This window comes from Lucilia cuprina, chromosome 4, assembly GCF_022045245.1.
Source record: "Lucilia cuprina isolate Lc7/37 chromosome 4, ASM2204524v1, whole genome shotgun sequence".
Lineage (NCBI taxonomy): Eukaryota > Metazoa > Arthropoda > Insecta > Diptera > Calliphoridae > Lucilia > Lucilia cuprina.
In genome coordinates, this window is record NC_060952.1 from 37,515,258 (window position 1) to 37,542,008 (window position 26,751).

The 26,751-nt window shown below is 28.1% G+C and overlaps 1 protein-coding gene across 10 annotated transcripts in view; it reads right to left on the reverse strand.

The window, feature by feature from the left end:
* LOC111681032 (tropomodulin) overlaps positions 1-26,751 on the reverse strand; it is a 178,171-nt gene that overhangs the window by 101,539 nt on the left and 49,881 nt on the right. Inside the window, exons 1-2 of one of the 10 annotated variants that reach the window (XM_046949142.1) lie at positions 26,290-26,433; positions 20,996-21,162 (exon numbers count right to left, since the gene is read on the reverse strand). The exons of 8 other annotated variants lie outside the window; for them this stretch is intronic. In XM_046949142.1, the coding sequence (XP_046805098.1) occupies positions 20,996-21,079 (84 nt within the window). In that variant the 5' untranslated portion in view covers positions 21,080-21,162; positions 26,290-26,433. Of the gene's footprint in view, positions 1-20,995; positions 21,274-26,289; positions 26,434-26,751 lie in introns of those variants that run through there. One more of the 10 variants, XM_046949141.1, reaches the window with a different exon arrangement.

A 26,751-nucleotide genomic window follows, 5' to 3' on the forward strand; every position in this document is an offset into this window, starting at 1 on the left:
TAATGAAGAAGGACTACTTAAGACAAAGAAAATAAAAAAAGGTTTATCTTAAAGATATTAAATCTACCAGAATAGACTGTTATAGGTGGTTTTAGAAAAGAGCTAATAAATCAGGAAACAATTTGGAAATTAAAAACAGCGGGGTAGGGAAAGTTTACTTACATTTAATCTATATATATAAAAGAGTAGCGTTACTGACTGACTGGTTCATCATCACACAGCCGCTTTAGTAGGGATGGTATATTGAGTTTGTGATGATGTTTGTAACACACAATAATATCAGAGTCTTTTTTTAGTCGCTATGTCTGTTTGTCTCTCCATCCGTTTGTCCGGCCATGTAATGGTTAAGATCGGTCCATTATTTCACCTAGCCTCCATACAACTGAACCCCCGAATACGACTTGTAAACCTGGTAATCAAACTACAGGTCGTAATTTTGAAGATAATTTAATGATGATGATCTTCTATGGTACCTTAGATTAAGCTTATTTTAAATGGTTAAAATTGTTGCATTATTTCACTAAGTCCCCATTCAATTGGACCCCCCAAATAGGGCTTTTAAATTCATACTTATGTTTAAAATACTCGTATGTCGACAAAAAGCTGTAAAACCAAGTTCTATACTAGCCTTGATGACCCCCATGAACTCTATAATTATAGGGCCTCATTTGACCCAAGCCCCTATTAAAAGCCCCCTTCAAAATTTGACTTAAATGTAACCAGTTTTATATTTGTAACAGGTTTAAGGTATCGCCCGACAATAACTTCTTACTTGTTTTTTATTTGTATTTTGATTGGGTAGCGAAGCACCCAGGATTGTGCTAGTAATAGATAAACGAGAAAATTTTTTCCAATACAAATTGAAATCTCAATAATGTAAGCAAAAGGTTAAAACAACAAATATGTTAAAAAAAGAAGGAAATAAATACAAACACAGGAAATAATGAAAATGCAAAGAAGGTCAAAGGAATTACAATAAAAGATGTCTGAAAATAACACAAAAATATTCCTCAGTAAAAATTTAATTAAAATTTTAAATTTAAAAATGTTTATTGTTTTAAATACATAATAAGAAACGAAAGTTTACAATGCATTTTGCTAGATGTTTGTTTAATATGATTGTCTTCATAATTTAAAATTTTTTTTTTGAAATTTTTAAAAATTTTGCATGATTTGCTAAAAACCAAAAAAAGTTGTAAATTATAAAATGTACATTTATTAGGTGCTAAAAACGAACTTATTGTCAACAGTTTTCGAATTTATGATATTCTAACACATACAGTCACACTAAAGTGTAACAATTTATTTTGCAATTTGTCATATATCTTAACGATTTTATGGCCAATTTTGGTCATTTTAAAGTCTTTTTATTTCTTTGTATATTTTTTTTGTTTTAAAATAAAAAAAACTTTATTAACAAAGAATGAATGAAGAATAAAGAAAAATAAATCAAAAAATAAAAGGCATTTGTTTATGAGTATTTTTCTTTGGTTTACAACTAGTATTTTAGCATTTTACAAATGTAAAATTTACAAGGATTTGTTTTTGTTTGTGAAATTGCTGCAAACTATTTTGCACAGTTGTGCATGATTTTAAAGAAACACAAGAGAACGCAACAACCATTTACATAGTTACCATGAATTGTTTTAATTGGCCAAATGCCAATGGCTGACAAAAATCGCAAAACAATTGTTTTTCTGTTCAACAAATTGTCGAGTTTCAAAAGTTAATTGAAACTAGTCGGAATTGTTTTGCGCAAAAAAAAGGAATGTTAATAGTTTTGATTTAAAGCAAAGGAAATGGTATTTGGCGGAAATTTTTATTACAGCTTTTATTTACGGTTATGCACGATGATGTTTGTAATGCTCAAAAATAATTGCTCCTCAGTTTATCAATCTGGAGTCGATTTTATAAGGAACGTCATTCTGTTTATGCAAATCTTGTAATTAATAAAATTTTGAAATTTTAACGAAAGCCACAGACAGCTATCCGCTCAGTATTGATAATACCATAAACGTATTTACAACACTGAAAAACATATATTACCAAGTGAGCACGGTATATCAGTCAAAAATTGTTCAGACATTATCCATTACAGAGCCTTAGGAAAGCTAGAAGTTTCTATGTACTATGCTTAAAATCGATTGTAAATTCTAAGTACCTAAGTAGGTGATTACAACAAAAATATAAATTCGCATGAGATCTATTGATCAAGGTTTACATAATGAACCAATTGACTTCCGGTCCCATTAATGTTGCGTACACAAGACCAATACGCTACGAATTACAACACAGGCCTACAGGATTGAGACGCCATAAATTCGAATCTGACTTTAAAATTTCTCTATTTTATCAAAGTATTAAAGATTTAATCCAAAACAATTTTATTTATAAAATATAGTATACCAACGTCTATAAAATAAAGCCTTAATATCTGATATATTTTCTCGCGTCTTTGAGTTAAATTCATTTAAAGTTTGATACAACAAAACAGGTTTTCCAGTTCCAATTTTTCTAAGCCTTTTTAAAGTAAGACTTAATATATCTGATATATCTTTTCTCGCTTTAAAGATATCTTCCCTTAAAGATTTTTTCCGTGGCTTATTTTACAAAAATGTTTTATAAACTAATTAATAATCTGTTGTAGTTTCTGAGATATAATCTTTTGAATTTGACAGACGGACGGACAGACATCGTTGGATCGAAATAGAAAGTGATTTTGTGGCTTTAGAAATTTTTAGGAAGTTGTGAATTCAACATTGTGGTTCGTTTTAAATGGCCTTTCGAAGAAGCATTAGACATTCCACGTATAGTCGTGTAGGTTATAAATACCACCAATAACGGGTTTCAAGATTAAAGTGAAGATATCTCGAGGAATAAAGAAGATATGTCAGATGTTAAACCATTTTTTAAAGTAGACAGGATGAACTTTCGGATGGTATACACCAAAATAAAGCTGTCTTTTTTAAACTTCAGGACCTAATATCTCTAATACCAAATGCGATTGAAAAAAAGTTCAAATTTCAGGACACGATATATTAAATCCCTAATGTGATGGAAGAAATCCGAGGAAATATTCCGATTAAGCTCAAATCTTTCGAAACGTCTTACTCAGGTCTCAGGGTTTTCACTGTTTTCAAATTTTGTCTACCTGTGTGATTAAACAGTTCGTGCAATAGCTATCTCTTTACATTGTTATATTACGACGTTAACGTAAATGACGTTTATTGACATCGTGCACGGGCGCTGGTAGCAATGTCCATCTGTCTGTCCGACCGTCTGTCCAACCGTCTGTCCGTCTGTATGTCTGTCTGTTTGTCTGTCTGTCTGTCTGTCTGTCTGTCCGTCCTTCAGTCCGTCCATCCGTCCATGTAAACTTTGTAATCAAAGTAGTTGTGAAGAAACGGGACAAAGGCTATTTAAAATGGTTAAGATCGGATGTATTATTTCACCTAGACCCCATACAACTGAACCCGCCGAATAGGGCTTTTAAGTTCATAATTATGTTTAATATACTCGTATCTCGACAAAAAGCTGCAAAACCAACTTCTATACTAGCCTTGATAACCCTCATGAACTTTATAATTATAGAACAATTATCCAAAAGATCTTGATTTCACAGACGAAATCAGGGAAATAGGAAACAAATTGTATGATATTTTTTGTTATATCCAAAGAAAACTTCCATGATTACAAAGGATCGGAATTTTTATTTTATTTTGGGTTGCCAAAAATCCATTTACAATCGGAATGTTTTGAAGATCTACAAAAAATAAGCTTGGGTATGTTATCTCCTTTACTTTAAGAGATATTTACGTTTATGTTTTTTTATTCTCAAAATGTTCACAATTTTTTTTTTTATTTTCTTTAAATGTGGCGGTCCTACGTTTGACTATTTTTTTTAATATCCAATGATCTCATCACATTTTAATCATAAATAAATTTTTGGCGAGTTTTTTTTCCAAAAATGACTACCCGCGGTGATGAACTTTGAGGGGCTTTAACACATAACATTAGAAATTTCTTTGCGATATATTGAATAGTTTCAGAAATACCAAATTATTTGTTATGCAGTGTTTGCAAATTACATTGAAAAAAATTAAGATCGTTTTCTAACCAATTTAAATTATTATACAGTAATAACAACCACAATCTTTTAAATAGTGACATTATTGCATTTTATAACATTTTAACAAATTAAAAAGTAAAAAAAAAAAACAAAACAATTCTATGAATGAATAACTATAAAAATATATTTAAATATGAAATAATAGTAATAAAAAGAAAAAATAATATAATAAATAAATGCCTAAAGGTCTAATGACCAAAGTAGTTTTTAAATAAATACATTCAAATATCTATATACATATCTATGTTTATGTATATATTTGCATATTTGTTTTTTATAACCATAAATTTGTATATTAAACAATAAAAAAAGAAATGTCAACAAAATAATTTTCAAGTGCAAAACACAGGTATTTTTCGTTTTTTTTTTCTTTCGTTAAAAATGTTGAAAAACAAACATAACAAAAAAATCAAATATTTTGTTTTCTATTTAAATGTGTGTATGTGTGTTTTAAAGCATTTGTGCGGTTTGTAATACATATTTATAAAGGTGTTTTCTTGGTTGTTTTTTTTTTCAATTTAATTTTTAAAATAAAAACAAAGTGAAAATCATTATAAAAAAAGAAAAAAAAAACAACATTCATCCTTCACCTTTTTGTGGAAAAAATTATTGTACAAGTATGTTTATTACATGAATGTAAAAAATATAAATTATTTTTAGAAAATTTAAATAAATACATATACATATATGTATTTAGAACATTTTTGCAGAGAACGAGCTAACAAAAAACTGGTGAGAGCTTTATAAGTGTTAATATTATTAGTATGTAGAGAGAAATATTTGAATAATTTGTTTATTTTTAATTTTTGCTCTTATATTAGTGATCTTTTTGAATCTCTTCGAAAATGAGTGAATGAAATTTTTGTAGCTGTTTGTTATTTTTTTGTTTATTTAAATCTTTTTATTCTTAATTATTGTGGCATTTTATAAACATCAACAAATTAGTTAAGGGTAAAAGTAATTTCAAACTTTTCTTTTTGTTAAAATACATTTTGATCTTTTAATATAATGAGTTAACTAGTCACCAGAAAAATCAACAGATCGTTTAACAGACTAATCATTTGAACAGCTTATTGACTTGTGAATAGACTTGTCCATAGACTACCTATACACTGTTTAAGGTCTTAATATTGTATAAAAATTTGTTTTAAAAACATTTGAAAAATATTTTTGAATAAACTGTTCGATTAAGCAAATTATCAAGAAGTTTATATACCAACTAACTTGTTGATAATTTGGTTAATCGAACAGTTTATAGGGTATACAAAGGACTAGTGTAGCGATTAGTTAATAAGTGTCAATAACTAGTCATTTAGGGAGAATAATCAATTGACTGGAGTATGAACTAGTTCTAATTCCTTAAACTAGTCAAATGGGTAATCCACAGACTTGCTGTCAATAGTCAATACAGTTCATAGATATTTATATGGGTAGTTAAGTAATAAGCTAATGTTTAGTGCTAGACATGTCAAAAGTAAATGCACTATGTAGTAAAGACCTTGTCAAATGTTATACAAATGTTTTAGGTGTTTTTTAATTTAGCGTATACTTAATATTTGTAATATAAATAAATCATTATCACGTATACGTACAGGTGACGTTAACAAAAGTAGTGAAATTTCACAATGTAAAACATTTTATTTGAAGCAATATGTATAAAAACTATAAAACTGCCAATAACTAGTCCATTATCAAGAAAGTCTACATCTTAGACTAATCAATAGACAAGTCCATGAATTAATTTAAATGCTAATTTATTGCTTTCAACGGACTATTACAATCCATAAATTATCTGATAGTAGAATAGTCAGTAGAATATTCGATAGATTAGTCATTTAATTAATCAATAGGATAGTTAATTGAATAGTATTTGATGCATTAAATATTTCAAAATGACTTGCCTACAGGTGAAAATAGTCAATTGTTTAGAAAAGTAAATAGACTAGACCTGGTCAATAGACTAGCTGATGCAACGTTGTAGCTCAATAAAACTTAAAAAAATTGATTTTTACGTGTTAAAGAAATATTTCAGGTGCCTCTTGTATATTAGGCGTATACTTAATATTTGTAATATCAATAAATCATGATTATCACGTATACGTACATGTGTCGTATAACTTTCCACTTCAAATGATAAAATTAAGATAAAGTTATTTTCGACTTAAAAGTTCACAATTTTTGTTCTTTATGACAAGAGCTACAACTTTGACTCAAAGGTTAAATCAAAATTCTGAACAGTTTCATTGTAATGGAGCCAGAAAATATACTATTTTTAGAGCCCATTTTAACAAAGAGGCCACAAATATTTAGGGGTCCAGTAAAAGCTACAACTTTGACTTAGAGTGTTAATATAAATTTCAAATGGTTTGCCTAAGAAAATGAATATTTTTTGTAAAAATGACAAAGATGCCACAAATCCTTAGGGGCCCATAAAATGTATGCATAACTTTGGGCAAAACTGGGAGACACGAGGGGTTTCACTTGGTAGTGTTTGCATATAGACAAATCAACAGTTTATCGACTAGACCATAAAGTCATAACCATAAGAATAGTCAATAGACTAGTCCATAGAATAGCCAATAATCGACTAGTGCATAGAGTTTAGGGGTGCAGCAAAAGCTACAACATTGACTCAGAATATAAATATAAATTTCAAATGGTTTGCAAGTTATGATCCTGAGAAAATTATCCTTTTTGTACTAATGACGAAGAGGGCACAAATCTTTTGGGGCCCATAAGAAATGTGCATTTGGTTTAGTTATAGTCTAGACAAATCAACAGTTAATCGACTAGACCATAAAATAGTCAATACTATAGCCATAAGACTAGTCAATAGACCAAATAGCCAATAATCGACCAGTGCATAGAGTAGTTAATAGACTACTTAGCGTAGAGATCAATAAGCCTGCCAATAGGTGAGTCTAAAAACGAATCCATAGATAATATCATAGACTAGACTTTCTATAGACGTTGTCAATAATTTCGTCTTTAGACTTTTTTATACCAGTCAGACAGTGAAGTATTCAATAGATTAGTAAGAAGTAGACATGTCTGTCCCATTGATTTGTTAGTAAACTATTCAATAGATTCGTAAGAAGTAAGTCGGTCATAACCGACAATATGACACCAGTTAGTTATAAGCATGTTTAAAATGAAATTTCATTTATATGAAATTTACTTAAGTTTTCATATATTTAAGCAATTTTGTTTACTGAACAGCCAGCCAGACATATAAACGAACTCAGAAATTGATGCTGAATCGATTAGTTTGCTTTAAGGTGCATTTAAAACAAACAGTTTTGTGCATAACAGTTTGGAAATAACTAAATCTTTAAAAGGATTGATTTGAAAAATTTCAAAGTCTAATTAAGTAAATTTTTTGTAATTTCTATACCAAAAATTTCCAATTCCAAAATCTAAATATTTTTCAAATTATTGCAATAAGAATGTAAACTGAATTTCACCACAATGGAAAAGAAAATGAATATTTTTGCTTTTGCTGAAAATGTAAATACACAAAAAATCCAGACAGACACAGATATAAACAAAGAATAAAACACTCTCGATAACAAAAAACAATGCTCTTTGTATTCCAATGGCTGCCATTACTGCGCAAAAGTGCGACATTGCGTTCAAAACAATCCACAACAACTACAGTCAAACCGACAAACAAACATTTAGCTAACAACAATATGATCATAAAGAATATACACATTTTCTCCGTTGGCCCAGTGCCAAAGCTCTATACTTGGAGATCAGCGGACAAAAAAAAATTGCTGATTTTTTGCCAGAATTATTTATAACCAACAAAAAAAATCTTTTTTTTTCTGTTTAAATAGCAGAACAAAAAGACAACAACACATATCATCTAACTCTTTTACACTTTTGTTTATATTAAGTATATTAAAAACAAATATACATTTTTCCAAAGTTTTTAACAAAATGTTTCATATATTTGGCTTTTTTCAACTAATTGAAATTAAAATTAAAAAAAAGTAAAATATTTTTGTTTTTCAAATTAAATTCATATTCTTACTCATAGACAGCAAATTATTACTACAACATATATTAGTGTATAGTTTTTGATTTGTTTATTTTCTTAATTTTTTTTTTGCTATTTTGTAAATTTGTCTCTAAATGTAGGCTCGTTTATGTGAAATTTTATTTTCGATAATGGAAAATTATTTTTGAAAAAAATCTTTTGATTATTCTGTTATTTTAAATGTTAAATAAATACATCTACATGTTAATATATATACATCCCTGCAGTGTTTGTCCCGTATAGTTAATTTTACCACATTTAAAGGCATAATGCAAAAAATGCTGGTCTACTGTCTACATTACTTGGAGACACTGAAAAGTTATTTGATTTTAAAAGTGACGATTTAATACCTCTCTTCTTTACAAAAAGTACATATTTGATAAATATTTTAAAAATTAAAAACAAAGAGACCTTGTTAAACTGTTGGTATAAAAATGTTTAAAATTCTGTTTGTCTTTTGGAAAAATTCGCCAGCATTTATCTATATTTGAGTATTAAATACATTGAATATCAACTGTTTACACTCTTCAATAAAGACAAAGAAAAAATTTTATTTTACATCTATTTTTAAATCGTAAATATATATATATTTTTTTATTTTTTTGATGATGATTTGATTATTTGTTTTATTTTTCTTTATTAATTCAGTGATTTTGTTTAAAATTTATTCTTGTTCTTTTGTCATAAAATCATCATGAAAATGTGGGTTTATTATTATGATGATTAACAAATTGTTAACCTATATACATACTTAAACATGAACTATAAACAGACAAAGATACAATAAGACAGACAGACAGATACTATAAAAAACTTGTGTATATATCGTGTTTTTAAAAAGAAAACCTGTCTAATGATAATACCAATCAAATTGAACCTAAATCTAAACATTAAATTTATCGAAAAGTTGCAACATATTGGTGAGTAAAATTGTATGTTGAGTCAGCTGTTTGTTCATTTGAAATATTTGATTACAATATAGTTTAATTTGAAATAATTACATTTTTTTAATCAAATATTATTGAATTATTAAACTACTTTATCCATTTGCAGTTTAGGTGACCATATGTTTATATTTTGTGTTCGTTTTTCAATAATCTGACTTACTTGCGTTTATAAATCTTTAAAATAAACATGTCCATAAACTTACCTGAAACGAAAAGAAAGATGATAAAAGTTAATGATAAATAAATTTTTGTCACTTAATAGATGTTAAAAAAACAATAAAAAATATGTTGTTGAAGCTATTATTTAAAAGGTAATTTGTTAAAATTAGTATAATTAAAATATCCAACTTTAAAGAGACCCACTTTTAAAAAGTTCTATATTCGGCTGTGTTGAATCTTATATACCCTTCACCATGGTGTGTTAAAAAAACAGTCAGTACCAAAAAATCCTCTTTAACATCACTTTCTTCGGGCATAACATGCTTAAGTTCATGTTTCTAGATTCAATATTATAGATAATTCAAAAAAGAGTACCTTTTTCAAAAAACGAAAAAGTATCAAAAAGTTCCGTTTTATGGGCTCTTACCTAATTCAGACTCTACGTACTTAATTTCATATTTCCTTTTAAAAACCGAAAAAGTACCGAAAAGTTCCCTTTTATTCATTTCACTCCGGTTCATTTCTAGGTTCAATATTGTAGAAAAGTCAAAAATATCTTTTAAAAGTCGAAAAAATCCCCTTTGATGTGTTTTTGTCTAATCCGGGCTCTACACACTTAATTTCATGTTTCTTAGTTCATTATTATAGAAAACTCAAAAAAGTACCTTTTGAAATACGAAAAAGTACCAAAAATGCCTTTTTTATGAGTTCTTATCTAATTCCGAATCTACATACTTAATTTCATGTTCAAGAATATTCAAAAAGTACCTTTTGAAAAGCGAAAAAGTTCCAAAAGGTTCCCTTTTATGGCTTCTTACTTAAGCCAGGCTCCACATTATTAATTTCATTTTTCTAGCCAATAACAACACACTAGTGCTGCTTTCGGTCTGCTACTCTTACTCTGCTGCTCTCGCTCTGAGTACATCCGTACAATAACAAAATTTACCGTATGATTATATATTTTGTTTTTGTTTTTTGCAATTTCTGTCGGAGCATGAAAAAAAAATCTAAATTTTTGATGAAATTTTCCGAGGTTGTATCGGATTTTTGCTCATATCTCCGATATTTATGGACCGATATTGCTGATTTTAAACATCGATCTTCTCGAAAACATGTTTAAAAGAATTATGGAAGATTCGGATCTCGCCGATATCTGGGGTTCTCCCAAAACAGGTTTCAATAAACACACAGACGGACAGTCAGACGGACATACATACATACATACATACATACATACATACATACATACATACATACATACATACATACATACATATATACTTACATACATACATATATACATACATACATACATACATACATACATATATACATACATACAGTCGGATATTTTGGTTACAGTCTACTGCTTGGCTTAGTCCTTGCATAGATTAAAAGAGGTCAGACCAGAGCACCGAATAATCTGGTACTACGGGTGGCCAGTTGTCCGCAGGACAATGTCCTGGCTGGTCAGTTGGTTGAGGTTCATTCGGGATACACGTAGTGGCTGTGGTTTAAACCCAAATTCGCGGGGAGAGTAAGTGGCGGTTAAAAGACTGAGGCATGATATTAGTCAATATTTCGGGATAATTTCAGTGCTGTTGCCGAAAACAACAGATACCCAACAGAGGAGAGGCTGTGGGACAAAGAGTTTTGGAAATCAGTTGGTATTAATTGTATATGGTACGGGATGTATGTGGGGTACGGCGGGTCTTACCCACTCGTCTACCTAATGAATGTGTCGTATGTTTTTCTCTTATGAATGAGTTGTATGAATGAGATGTGTGCTGGGTTGAATGATGATGGATAAAAGGTACCATTTGATACCATTGAATTTTCCTTCCTTGTCCAGATATGTTCAGATTATACACTGTACATATCATATATCCCTGTGAGTAACAACAATGTCTTTAGCTTATTGATGGATCGCACTTCTGTCCACCGGTTACGTTTCTAGGTGCTGTTGCCGAATCAACAGAAGCCATCCAATGGTCAGAGATTTGATAGCTCGAGTACTCCAGCAAAGTACTTGTCAAAGCCAATGTACAAAAATCGGATATTTTTTTGGATATTGTATTCCGCACATAACTTTTCTACTAGTTAAATTTTATCCATTTTACATACCTCTTTCTAATTTACTTAAATTAAAAAAATTTAAAAACATTAAATTTTAATCTAAATTTCCATGATATAAGTTTTTGTTGGCTTTTAAATTAAACTCTTAACCAATTATTTTTTAAGCCTAGATAAAAATACAGAGAAGCAAAAACTAAAAAAAACTCGAAAACACTAAACTAATATGCTGTTACCCACAATATCTAATCAAAATTTATTGAAATCTAATTTTAACTTGGTTTTAACTCAAAGTACAGTAGCATATACAGTACACATACACATGCACATGTAGCAAACAGGGACATATTTTTTTGTTTGTGTTAAAATTGTGGTTAACATATGCACATATAAACTCTATTTCAGTTAGTGTCCAACACACAAAACTTTTATAAATATGTACATTGTACATACACAAGTGTGTATGTAAGTGTATATGTCTAATTTAACCCGGCAATTTTTAACTTAAAGTAGTTCAGATCAATATATCCCTATCAAGGATAACTCTTCTCAAACAAAATTGTTTAAACTAAGAATAAGTTCCTCTGTATATGTCATTATGTGACTACCTTTCACTAGTCACTAGTTTTAGAAAGATCAGTATCTGATAGTCATATGAAATTATTCTTGATAAATTTAGTTTAATATCTCACTGTGTATTTTATAGGCTACTTAAGGTTAGGCTTTCTATGATGTGGAACTGGTTTCAAAATCTATTGGTTATATATTTAATTTTTCATAAGTTCATGTAGGTATTCATGTGTATTGTACATTTGACCATACAGTAAACAAAGTTCATGTGCATATTTACAAAAAAAAAAAAACTACTATAAAAATTAAAAAAAAAAAAACTAAAAGTGGTCATAAAGAGAGTTAACACTTTTTTAACTATATAGAGCAAAATACACAAATATATGTTTATAGTATGTGTGTATATGGGTATATGAATTTGTGTCGCTGGAACCAAAACGAATTGTAATTACCATAGAAACCAAGCAAAAACTTGCATTGAAAACTAAGGGTTTAAAATGATTTTCTTTAATACGAGAACTTCCCAGCAAAAATAAAACGAAGTACTTCCAAAATAATAACATTTATCAGCACTTCAAAAGTAACACTAAGTTCAATTTTTTACCTCCTGTGGAAGTGATGTTTATTGACATAAAAATTACTTCCTGAAAATGATCTCAGATGTAGTGAATTTGAAATCAAATAAAAAGGACACAGGACAAGCCCGTGTTAAAATCATAACATCTTCAGGTCTTTTTCAGTACTTCCATGGATTGAATTATACATATTTTTTGCTTTTTTGGAAGTTCTTTTTTTGCTAGGTTACAACGATCACCAACAAATAGGGAGTTAAGTAAGTTGTTTTGTTTGTGAAAAAAAACTTCCATTGCTAAAAAAATATTTCCTTTTTTTGTTAAAAACAAAGTAAGAAAATAATATGACAAGGCTAAAAAGTAAGTACTTACATAATATATTATTTGTCATTACTACACTCGTTCAAAGTAATACAGACGGTGTGTAGTACAAACTGAAAATTATGTTGTTGAGTAAGTAACAAGTTTTTTGCTGGGAAGGCCGGGACATAATTTTACGGTTCTTTTTTGCGAATTTTATTTAACAAAAAACAAGCAAAACTTGTGAGTCTTTTAAAATGTTCATTGACCGTGGTTTTTGTAGTTGTTGTTGTTTTTCTAATAGGGGTATAGTTAAATGGTTAAATTATATTTAAATATTTTGTTGAAATATTGGACAGTCAGGTAGACAAACTGGCAGATCAACAGGCATACTGACGACATTGATATATTTATTCAGAATATGATTCATAACCGATTGTTAACTTTAAGATGTAGGATCAATAATCATTAAATTCAACGTAGGAAATGATTGAAATTACTAAATCGACTTTAACCTATTGGTATACTTTAAGATGGAAGTATGATCGCCAATAAGTCGAACAGATGCGATCGGAACGTTCTACCATAGTGGTGTAGGGTATAAAGACGTCATCTCGTTTGTATCTATATACCGATTTAGATTTTGAATGGATTAATTCTGAAGCAATTTTTTCTTACCGCCATTGGTATTTCTATGTGCTGCAAAAGGATTGACAGGATCCATAAATTATCCGAATATCTTATTAATATTAATACAGAAAACTTGATATATCAATATAAAAAGATAAAAATCAAATAATTGAGCAAAACAAAAATAAGGACAGATTTATATTGATTTATTAAAGGATATCACTTTTATATAAATAGTTACATGCATATGGAAAAGATCAACATTGATTCAACGAAAGGCTAAATATAATTAAACTAAATATGTACATATATCTGCAAACAATTGTATTCCACCCTAATGCTTCCGTATATTATTAGCATGTTTATGGCAGTTGACATGTTATTTTTGCACATAACAATTTGAATTAATTAACATACTCAAATCAACACAACTCTAACAACGAACGAGCCAACTAACAAACCAACAACCGATGAACCGACCGAATAAACTGCCAACCATTATACAACAACCAACTAGCTAACGAACAAAATAATCCAACAACTAAGAAACATGTTATAGTCATGCCAACATTAATTGATTAATAGAGAGTCAATATGCCAATAGACTATAACATACAAAAACACATGAAAACATAAACTAAATACATAGACACACACACATACATACAAAAACAGAAAACAACATACACTTATATACAGGATGTGCATGTTATATCCGGAAATAACATATAGACAAACTCTTATTCATATTCAAAACCAAATTGACATTTTTTTTGTGTAAGAAAGATTGTATGTATGTTAATGAAATCTAATGGATATTGATGTTTTCTCGACAATGTTTATTGAATTCTTAATGATTGGCTTCTGGAAATAATGTTAAGCTTTAGAAGATCAAGTATTGATTTAACCCTTTTTCTTTAACTTATGTTCTTCGGCTAATGGCTATTATTAAAATTTATTAATTATTTAATAATGGGGTTTTTTGACATAAATTATTTAATTTATTGATTAGATAATTGTAGTGCAAAACCAAATACTAGATAGTAATATTTTCCAGAGACCATAGTGTGACACAATTGAAGTTTTGTGAGTATCCATCTAGCATTTATAAACATTTGATGAGTTGGACATTTAAGGATCCTACGAATTACCCGTCTGTGAGTTGGTCTCTCACAACGCATTTGACATGGCAACAGCTGCTCGAGACCCTAATGGAAGACCGAAAAACGAATACATCAAATAAGACGAGGACTTTGTTCTTACTCACAGAAAACTGGTATGAACAAAGTTTTCCTTAAACATACCTAGATCAGGGAGGAAATGTCAATAGTATCACTTGTATAAGAAACTTTTCATTCATCACCATTCAACCCAGCACACTTCTCAATCATTCGACACACCCATAAAGAACAACATCCATCACACATGGGTATTAATATAGAATTTATAAACATCTGATGCGTTGGACATTTGAGGATCCCATTAAGGATTGGTCTCTCAGAACGCAGATGACACCTATATGGTAGACCGAAAAACGAATACATCAAATAATACGAGGACTTTGTTCTTACCCACAATATGCTGGTATGAACAGAGTTATCCTTGAACCTAGATCAAGAAGAAAATTTTAATAGTATTAGAAATTGTATAAGAAACTTTTCATTCATCATCATTCAACCCAGCACACTTCTCATTAGTTCGACACACCCATAAAGAATAACATAAAATACTACTGGTCGTGTGGTACCAGATTTTGTGGTTCGATCATATTTCAAGTCATTCAAAGAACAGGATGAAGATACATTTGATCATCACAAGTTTATAGTGCCGACAGACTAGAGGTACTGCTAATACTTCTCTTCCCCGAAATTGCATACATACTAAAGTGGAGTTTTACATTAAGGTAAAGTGCAAACTACAACTGCAACTATATACAGCTTCATATGGTATATGTTGTTCAAGAACTTACTTAATTAGCTTGTTAATTAAGCTGAGCTTTAATAATACGTGAGGTATGACACTGATTTTTTATTGCCAATGTCAGGGATGGGAAATTGTGTTTACAAAAATATGCAGAGATGGAAAAAATATTAAAATTTATAAAAATCCTTTTAGTAAAATTAAAATTCTTTAAAAACATAAAAAATATTTTTTTTTACTTCTTATAAAAGCACACAGCTCAATAAGGAACTCATACTTGTTTAATTTTTCATGTGATTTGAAAATATTCAGATCTTTAAAAAACTTGTTTTTATATTTCCCTGAAAGGCATCGCAGAATATATTTGTGTACAAAACATGTCTTTTATTTTAAAAATGTTTTTTTTATTTTTATTATTTTATTTTTTTTTTAATTAAATTATAATTTCATTAATTTTTCCTTGACATAAATATATGAAAGGTGTCTTATTTCCTTAAAGCTGTAGTAATATATATTTAGTTTATTAACCTATTTTTAGCACAAATATTTTATGCAAATTTAAGTCTGCATTTATTTTCTGTTATTATTAGATACTTCTACTAATTCCTATCAAAAAAATAAGAACACTCCTTTTACCCAGTACTTTATCTTCTAATGGCTTTACTATGAAAATAAATTGTTTTTATTTTCGAAAAAAAAAACAAACAATACAAGTAAGAGTGTATAACACGGCCATGCCGAATCCTATGTACCTACCATAAAAATATACTTATTAATAAGCTTTTATATTATCGAAGCAATTTCCTCATTTTGAATTCAATTTTTAATAAAAGTAATTTTTTTTAAGGCGACCTTATAGGGGTGTAGGGAAAAATCACTAAATTTAGTAGAGTAGATGTTTTTGCTCATAAGAAACTTGTTTATGTTGAATTTCACCGCTGTACTCGCAGTAATGAGCGTTATTGAGTTTTAAAATTAAAACCATTTTTCTGAAGAGGACCGATCCTTATAAAATGAGATAGAAACCTTTTGTCTTGCACAAAACTTGTTTATGTAGAATTTCACAGCTGTCTAAAAATATAGGGATTGGGCCAATTATAAACCGATTCTCCTAAAATTAAAAAATGATTTTAGATCGTATAAAACTTGTTAAAGTCATTTTTTTTGCAATATATAAGTGCTTCTTAAGGTCAGTTATGAGCATTAAAGACTTTTTCTAAATTGGACCGTTTGGTAGGGTCAATTATGGACCGATAAACATATAAAATAGGTCCATATGTAATTTCACCGCTATAAATGTTTTTTTCAGACAGTTATGAGCAGTTATATGGGGGTAGGGTCAATCATGGGCCTATCCTTATAACATTTGACAAAGAGTTTTAGGTTCCTAGAAACATGTTTACGCCGAATTTCACCACTATAGATGACACTTTTAGCCAGTTATGAGCGATAAAGTTATTTTCTGGAGGGCGCTTTATATAAGGGCCTATATTGGCAATTTTCAATACAAAGCAAACTACATCAAATTTGTTGCGAAATTTTAGCTCACTAGCTACTTCCTGGTGGACTCTTTCATGCTTTCGACAGTCAGACAGACGGACAATAATGGATAGATTATCTTATGGGTTTATTTCAATGTGTTACAAAAGGAATGACAAAAACAATATACCACCCACCTTTTTTGATGGTGGTTATAAAAATTACGTAGAAAAATGTTTATACATTTATTTTTCCTTGACATTTGAGAAAAGGGAGAAAGAAAAATTCATTTTTTATTTAAGAAAAATATTTGCATATTTTTATCATACTAAAAATAAAAGAAATATTGAACACAAAGGTAAAAAGGTGCTATAAGAAGAAATTAAAGTGTTGGTTTAAAATAAGTACTGTAAAACAACCTAAAAATATAATTTACATATAAAAATATTTCATATATAAAATATTTTTACAAAAATATTTTAAATTAAATTTTATAAAATATATTTAAGTGTTAAAAAATCACATGAAATATTTGGACTTTATGGTGCTTTTAACTCTTATATACATATAGAATTATTCTAAGAAATATAGCTAAAAAAAATTAATATACAAAATGAGTCAAAATATGTTTTGAAATTAAGAAAGTTCAAATACCCTCTAAATATGCCTCTATATATTTTGAGGTAAGGATCTTAAAATAACTTTTAATGATAAAACAATATGCATTTGTATATGATGTTAAACAAACTTTAAAAAAAATTATTTTATCTTAAATTAAAAATAAATAAATTGAAGGGGAAGGGCATTTAATAAAAATCAAATATTTTATTGATTATATATAATATGCGTGTCATTTTCATTTGACACACATTGAAAATTTATTAAAATGACAACTAAAATTCTAGGTCAATTATAAATATACGTTCGTTCGTTCATCAAACTCTGTCCGATCTTTTTTGGTTTTTTCCCCCAAACTATGTGTCTGCGCTGCTTAAAATAGTTGAGAATTGTATGGCATTAGGTAAGAAAAAAGTAGTAAATGGTGAAAAATCAATCAAATCAAATGGAAAGTATGAATCATTCATTTTCCTGCTAGATTTAATAAAAGTTGGCAAGCAATGATTGTGTAGTCAAAATGATATATAATGGACAAAATATATATATTCTCAATAATTGTTTTTTTTTAAGAGTAATGGCGGAAAGATATAAAAATACATAATATTTTTTTAGATATTAACAAATTATATTTGTTTATCGAATATTATAAGAATTTTTAAAACAACAAGAGGATTAAAGGGACATTCACTTTCATTAAATATTTGATAAACAAGGGTGACCATTAAAATATAGCGGGGTATAGTAATTTTATTATTTCATTTGTAATTCCTCAATATACAAGAAAGTACATAAACTTATATATTTTCTGGGTCCTTATAAGGTTTTAAGATGATTTGGCAATGTCGACTCTGTTCTGTTAAAAGCACGAGCACATTTCAAAGATTTTTTTAAGTTGGTTCCAACGCCAACTATTGTAATGTCAGCCATTTCTCCAAATGTGTATTTTATTGAGGCTCGTGCAAAATTTAAGAATTTGAGCTCTAGCGTTTTCCGAGAAATATATTTTCCAAACATTTACATGGCTATCAAAGTTATTCATGCTAATTTCAAGGATTCTAGCTCTAATAGAATTGTATGGTGGACTTTAACTAAGAAGAAATATGTTGTAGATCAGCTACATATACAAAGTTCAGAGATCAGCATGCATTATGATAACAGGTGCTCTAAGATCTAGTCTTTCAAATGCTCTGAACATTATATTGCACATCCTACCTATAGATCATCATATTATGTCCATATCTGCTTGCAGCGCGGCGAGGCTTAAATCATCCGCATATTGGAAATCAAGAACTTATGGACACCCTAAAATTTTAAGCTAATTATCTCCAATCTTGAATCCGATTACATTACCCCACACATTGATGCAGGAGCGAGTGGTATAGGGCTAACATACCGAGCAAATATACCATCAGAATCTTTACAGATAGGTCTAAAAAGAACTGTGGTCTTCTGAAGTAATTATACCTCACCGCCTTTCCAACAACTGTAGTATCTTTTAAGCTGAAATATTTGATATTCGTGGCAACATGAGAATTTTTGTAGATAGTCAAACGATACTCCTCTCACTAAATTATTATACTACCACTTCCCTATTAGTTAGGCAATGTTTGAAGAATCTATCAAGGCTTGGTCGCCTGTCTGACATTACCTTTATTTGGATCCCTGCTCATAGGGACTATTATGGAAATGAACAGGCAAATGAGCTTACAAAACGGGATCTGCTATTAATATCTCCAACGCCATTCCAGTAGCAAACCGTTAAGTTTTATTAAGAGTGGTATCCTCAGATTCTATCTTTAAAAAGCTGAAAATAGGTGGAATAACCTAGACACATGTAAAGTGGCCAAGATGTTGAGGTCCTATTGCAATGAGAAAAGCACAAGTCAATTTATAAACCGAAGTAGGAGGGACACATCAATATTAAAGTAATAACAGGAAAGTAATAACAGGACACTGTCTGCAAGGCTAACATCCTGAATGTTAGCTACACTTAAATGACAGAGAAAAGGAAAAATCGGTCTTCATTTTCTCTGCGAATGCCAGCTCTATCTGTACAAAGAAAAGGTTTTCTTGGCAGCTAATATTTCTCACTGCTATAGGCTGAATCTATAACAATAAAATACTGCATCTAACGAGTTGAGTGGTCCGGTCAAAACGGAGTCTCTTTGACTCTAATTCACTGTTCGCGCGTAGTGAACTACCACATAACCAACCAACCTACCAAGCTCTAATAGTTTTTTTAGATATACAAATTTTTATATTTAATTCATATGGGTATGACACGTCTCTTTTTGATACTAAAGCGGCATTGACAAAATTGATTTACTCGAACTGTTTTGTTCTTTCAGATATACAAAGTTAACATTTTCCTACATGGGAAGTACCCCTCCACTATATCTAAACCGCTCAATTGTTCATACGTAGTTCAATGTTGATCATATAATGTGAAAATATTCCAGCTGTAACGGTTTCCCTAATATACGATTTTAGGTATTTATTTCTTACGGAAGATGGCACGTTCCCTATTGCTATGCCATCAATTTATTACAAAAAATTATTTACAATGATGACAAAATTATTGCTGCAAAATTTGAGGATTCTAACTCTAATATCTTCCCTACTTTTAGTTTATAATTTTAATAAATAACTTAATAAATTTTAACTCTTTCACATATACTGTTAACATATTTTTATAAGTATTGTACCACGCCCACTATAATCAGTCCGCCCATTTGGTCATCGAATGTTTAGATGAATGTTAAAATAGTTGGAAATTCTTTGAGGATTAATCAATTGTAGATCCTTGAACCCATGTACGTAATTAAATGTAAGATAAACAATTGAAGAGGGGAAAGTCGGGAATGGTCGACTTTATTATACCCTACACCAATTATGAATATTAAATATAGTTTATTTTTCATTATCTTAAATATTTTTTGTTTCCGATATATTTACGGATATTATGGATAGAAAAACAAATTTCTGAAAGTGACTTTATATGGGTCTAAATGCAAATATGGTTCGATAAAATTTAATACATTTATTTTCACAGTAATAAAGGAACTTTCAAAGGAGCGATAAAGAAGTAGAATTTACTTCATTGAAGTACTGAAAACGAACTAAAGGAGTGATGATTTCATTACTAGCTTGTAATAGGTGGGAGGTTCTTCTTATATGATTTAAAATTCACTACTTTTGAAATCATTCTCTAGAAATAATGTTTATGATAATTTTTTTGAAGTAATTAGAAACTGAAATTGTAATATTATAGAATAGAACTAATTTGACTTAAATAAATAACATTTAACATAAAATCCCAAATAAAATGTTTTTACTCATAAAACTATTCTAATCTGATTTGTTTACTTTAAAGTGAATGTAGGAGGTTACAACCATCAGTACATCCAAACTAGGATAATAATTTTGCAATACAATTAGTTTAAAATCTTTTAAATGATTAAATCATAGAATCCTTATTTATAAACAAATTCGTGATATTACTTTATTTTATGTATAAATAATTAAGTTTTTTTTTTAATTTTTCAAAAACACCCACCGTTGTTGTAGTTCTTTTTTTCTTCCATTTCGATGATGTTGTAGTTGTGGTAGTTTGTTCTTCAATAACATCCGTATCCGCCATATTTGTGATAGTATTTTACTGTACAATGGCACAAGTAGTTGTATCCTTTTAAAGACTGCGTGATTGTAGTTAAACAATAAAAACTATTGTTTTGGGATGAATTTATGATTTTTAAATTTTATAATTTAAACTTCTTTTAATTTAAAATATGGTAATTGTTTATTATTTTAATTTTTTTATTTGCATATAATTAACTAAAATAATCAACTAGGGTATTATTTGACTTTTTCACACACATAAACTTCTATTTTTTTGTTAATTAAAACAATATAAACACGCACAAGGCTTATATTTTTTATTTCTGGTTGAAACTTTTCAAATAAACTTTTTTTAAAAATTTAATCAGGCGGTTTTTTTCCTTAAAAATTTTAAATTTTTTATAATTTTTTGCTGTTGTTGTTTTTGTAAGATTTGTTTTAAAACTGATTTCAGAATATTCATTATTTTTTCAAAATAACACTTAATTCAAACAAACTTTGCACAATTATTTTTATTGGGAAATTTTTATTTGTTTTCCTTATTCTATAATATAAAAATTTTTCTAAATTTTTATTAATTATAATAATTATTTAAATAAAATTATAATAAAAAAATAAAACATTTTTTATGATCACTTTCAATTTGTTAAAATTTGTTTGCTTTTTTTCTTTTAAAAAATTATATTTATTTATATATTTCAAAACGCACACATAAACCATAAAATCTTTAAAAATGTTACTCTCTATATAAACAATTTGATATATTGGGGTCATTAAAAGAAAGATGTATCCATGTTCTTCAAGTTTGTTTAAATGTTTGGAAAATATGTTAAATAAACAATCAAAAAGTTGCAAATTGTGGCAAATGTTATTATGAAAAATATTAAATAATTAACAAAAAATAAAATTAAGCATTTCTGGGAGTTCAGTGAATAAATTAAAAATCGTGTATACTTTCAGGCGTTTTGTTAAACAAATTTAGTTTTGATCGAGTTCTTGGTTTATTATAGTTCTGCTTAATTTCTTAATTTAATTAAGTTTAAATTTCGCCTATATACTATTTTGTTTACTTTCAAAATTTATACCAATTAGTCTTTCGTCTAACTGGACATCGTAGCGTATGAGTATTAAAAATTTTAATTTATATGTCATGATTTTGCACGTGTTTGATCTAACTGAGAATTTTTATGTTTTTGCGTCAAACATTTCAAAATAAAAAACCACTATCTTTGTTTAATAAAATACGTGTGTATGTATGTGTATATTCAAAATATACATTATTAACTTGATTAGTTCTTAAACAATGTCGCAAATTGATTTCTTAAGGAAAAATAAACAATAATTCTAAAATATTATTCTTCCTAGACAAATATTTTTAAGTATTTATATTTGAACTTGAAATAAAAATATGTAATTTTTCTATACCTTTTTCATAATCCTAAAATCAAACCAACATAATCTGTAAAATGTGTAGACATATTTTTATAAAATATGTGTCTACATGTTTTAGTTAAGGAAAATGAGTTTGCCAATTTAATTTTATAAATAGACCCATAAAATTAATAAATGCTATAGAAGTATTTTCTTGTCGTTTCTGTTTTTAAGCTAAAACACATGAGTCATGCACGTGTTGATTTGTTTAAAGTAAAAAACATAGTTTTTCTATTGTAAATAAATATTATAAATTTTCCCAGATTTTGTTGGCAATTTTTTTGCTTATGTTTATTCTGGTTATAACTGCTAATTTCAAAGTTTGGCACACAAATCAATATTTGTTTTATTTTGAATTATTTTTGTTTGTTTTCATAAAATAAATTAATAAAACAACTCTTATTTTGCTACTAAAATAACAAAATGGGCTGAAAAAAATGTTAAGGCACCATCGACATGTAAAAGCTAGACAAAAACTAAACTAGAATCGAAATAGAACTGAACTAGAAATGAACTAGAACTGAATTAGAAGTGAACTAGAACAGAACTAGAACTGAACTAGAACTGAACTAGAACTGAACTAGAACTGAACTAGAACTGAACTAGAACTGAACTAGAACTGAACTAGAACTGAACTAGAACTGAACTAGAACTGAACTAGAACTGAACTAGAACTGAACTAGAACTGAACTAGAACTGAACTAGAACTGAACTAGAACTGAACTAGAACTGAACTAGAACTGAACTAGAAACTAAACAAAAAACTAAACTAGAACTGAGTTCTAACTTGTTTGCTTCTTTTCCATTCATATTGAATATTGAAGAATAGTAGAGCTATCATTTAAACCTATAGATTAATTCGACTTACTATAATTGGAATAATATTTAAATAACTATCAACTATTCAAACACCAATTTTATGTATAAACAGCAGTCATAAATACAAATATTATTATAGAATTTAAACTGTCACTTATTTGGATGTGTTTTAGAGCAACATGTCAGATCAAAAATGATTTCAACAAGAAAATGCTTTTAACATGTTCATAGCAAAAAGGCTTATGAACGAAATAATAAATAATACAACACACATGTTTTTAGAGTTTGTGGGTAATATTTAAAGAAAAAAAATATGAAAAAGTATTATAAATGTTTTAATATTTATGGTTTGAAAACACATCAAACAAAATTTTTGCTACATATATGCGTGTAAATTTAGTATTGATAATACTCATACGCCTCAGATGACTCACAACAAATAATATCAATAGAAATTGAAAAATATATATTTTTAATAACTATTTGTGGTTGAAATAAACGTTAACTGGAAAAGACATTTATTTATAGTTTTTAAATATGTATTAATATTGATAAGTATTATTTTTTAAACAATATTTATTTATAATAAAAATGAAAATCTTTTTATGCTATGGTTTTGGTTGGATTTATAAAAAAACTGTGATGTCAGCGTAGACTATGAATAAAATATTATTTTCATTTTTGTGTAAAAAGTGTGGTAAAAAATTAATGGTTATAAAAGGATAAATGGATTTTTTCCGAAGATTTTTTTTTTGCAAAATATTCATTTAAAAATTTATATGTAAAACAATGACTAATTGTTGGGAAAAAATTTGAAACTTTTTCCTTCAGTTTTGTGTAAATTTTTGTGTTAAAGGTTTTAGCAGTTATTTGTTTTTATTTTTGTAGTGTAAAAATGCTTTTAAATATTATAGAGTATTTTTCTTGATTTTTTGTGTTTTTATAGGTTTTTATATGGCGAAATTGTGTTGGTTTTTGTGTAGATTTTATGGCTTTTATTTTTAAATACTAAATTATTCTTTTTTTATTATAATATTTTTTTCATTGTAATTTATATTTTAAAAATTTTTGTTTTTGTAGTAGTTGTTTTTGTGTTGCAATTTTGTTGATGGCTTTGTGTCACTAATATGTCATTAAGATATATATAAATATATTTTAATGTGACATTTATAAAATGTATTTAATTTTCTGTTATTTATTTTGTTTTAAAATAATCTTTTGTTTTTTGTTGTAAGTGTTGTTGTAGTGTAGTGTATTTGTTTGTTAAATTTTATTCTTTCTTTTAATTTAGTGTATAATTTATTTTACATTTTGTTAAATTACTGTGTAATTTGTTTATTTGTTGTGTGTATTTTTTCTTTGTTTATTTTGGAAAATTATCATGCCATAATTGGAAATTTTCCATTTTTTCGTGTTTAAATTTAGCAAAATGAAATATTCGTATTTTTCCTTTTTAAATTCTATAATTTTTATAAATCTATTTCTATTTTGGCCACGCGAAATAAATTTTTCGTAACGCTCACTCACTAAGAACTGCGAACGTATGTTAAAGTTGATTTTACTAAGTTGGCAAAAAAGTAGCAACACTTTTAGAGAGCGCTGTTTCACATCATTTCTTGTTGCTTTTTTTTTTGCGCTTGGAAATTAGCAGCCACAACAACAGTAAAAACAAATAAAACGATTTTCATTTGGACGAGCTGTTTAAAAGAAAAACAGATCAAACCACATCACCTCCCTGTCTGACGACCTGTCAGCTGTTGCCTGAAGGCACCAGAAAATTAAAATAGAAATTAAATAAAAACTTAAGAGATTTTTTCTTTATTTGATTTCTTTTTCTATAAAGAGCTCTTCGTCCATCATATTCGTTATTTCTTAGCACATGAGCAAAAAATGTATTATAATAAAAAAATTTACACTCATATAGGAAGATGTCCCCTTTACCACTCATTCGAAATGTTCAAAATCTTTTAATGATTTCGACAGTTTATCTATAGCAGAACTTTGTACGTTTTTTCTGCTTTTACTCCTCAATTAAAGAGTATTTTTAGCGTATCTTTAATACGAAAACTGTCAAATTTAATGAGGTTGAGTTATTAGATGGTCATTTTCGTTTTAATAAATTTTGGTGGAATTTATTTAGAATTTTGTGGACTGCCATTATCTGAGACATAATTCATAAGAAAATATTTTCAAAATAATCCTAAATAAACGTTTTAAAGCTTAAAGTGTTAATTGTTAGCTGTCAAAATATAAAAAAAATTACTGTAGATTTAAAAAAACGACTGTTCTAGTTCATTTCTAGATCAGTTCTAGTTCAGTTCTAGCTCAGTTCTAGTTCAGTTCTAGCTCAATTCTAGTTCAATTCTAGTTCAGTTCTAGTTCAGTTCTAGTTCAGTTCTAGTTCAGTTCTAGTTCAGTTCTAGTTCAGTTCTAGTTCAGTTCTAGTTCAGTTCTAGTTCAGTTCTAGTTCAGTTCTAGTTCAGTTCTAGTTCAGTTCTAGTTCAGTTCTAGTTCAGTTCTAGTTCAGTTCTAGTTCAGTTCTAGTTCAGTTCTAGTTCAGTTCTAGTTCAGTTCTAGTTCAGTTCTAGTTCAGTACTAGTGATATTCAATTTTACTTCTGTTTTCTTTCAAAAAAGGCTTAAAAATTTTTAATTTATTTATAATTTAGTTATTAATTGAATATGTCCTAAAGTATTTCATATGCATTTACAAATATTTTTAAAAGATTTTTTTGAATACTTTAGAATTTGTAACTGTAAGGGTAAACGTAATTAATAATCACAACAAAATATTTATTATAACTTCAGGTCTTATTTTAAAAACGTATTTATTTATGTTGCTACTATCAGATTGTTAACTCATATAAAAAATATTATATATTTTATTTTTTTCCGAAAGTTAAAAAAGTTAAAAGGAGGGTAACATGTGTATGTATGTGAAAATGTACCACTTTGTTATTTTTATTTGAGCGTTTTTTATTACACTTTTCGTTATTTGAATTTATAAGTTTTTCTTTATTAACAATTGGTAAACGAATTATTTATTATTTAGTAACAATAACAATTTTTACAAGAGTCAATTTTACTTCCACCGAACTTCTTTGAATTACAATTTTAAACTGTTTTTCGTAACGCAACAATTTTTCCAATTTTAATTTTATAAATTTAATAAAAATATATATTTTTTTCTTTTTGGAAAAAAGATTTTCATTTGCATTTAATTCGAATTGACTTTATTGCCACTTTATTCAACAAAGTGTATGAGAAGGCTTTATTGTTTTTGTGTTTGGTTGTTTTATTTGTTGTCTGAGTCTGAGTGCAACCATGCCGCACAATAAAGGAAAAAAAGCAACAAATAAACACGAACAACAGAATTAATATAATTTTATATTTAAATTTTTAATGGTTTCTGTTGTTGTTTTTCGCAAATTTACAGATTTGTGTG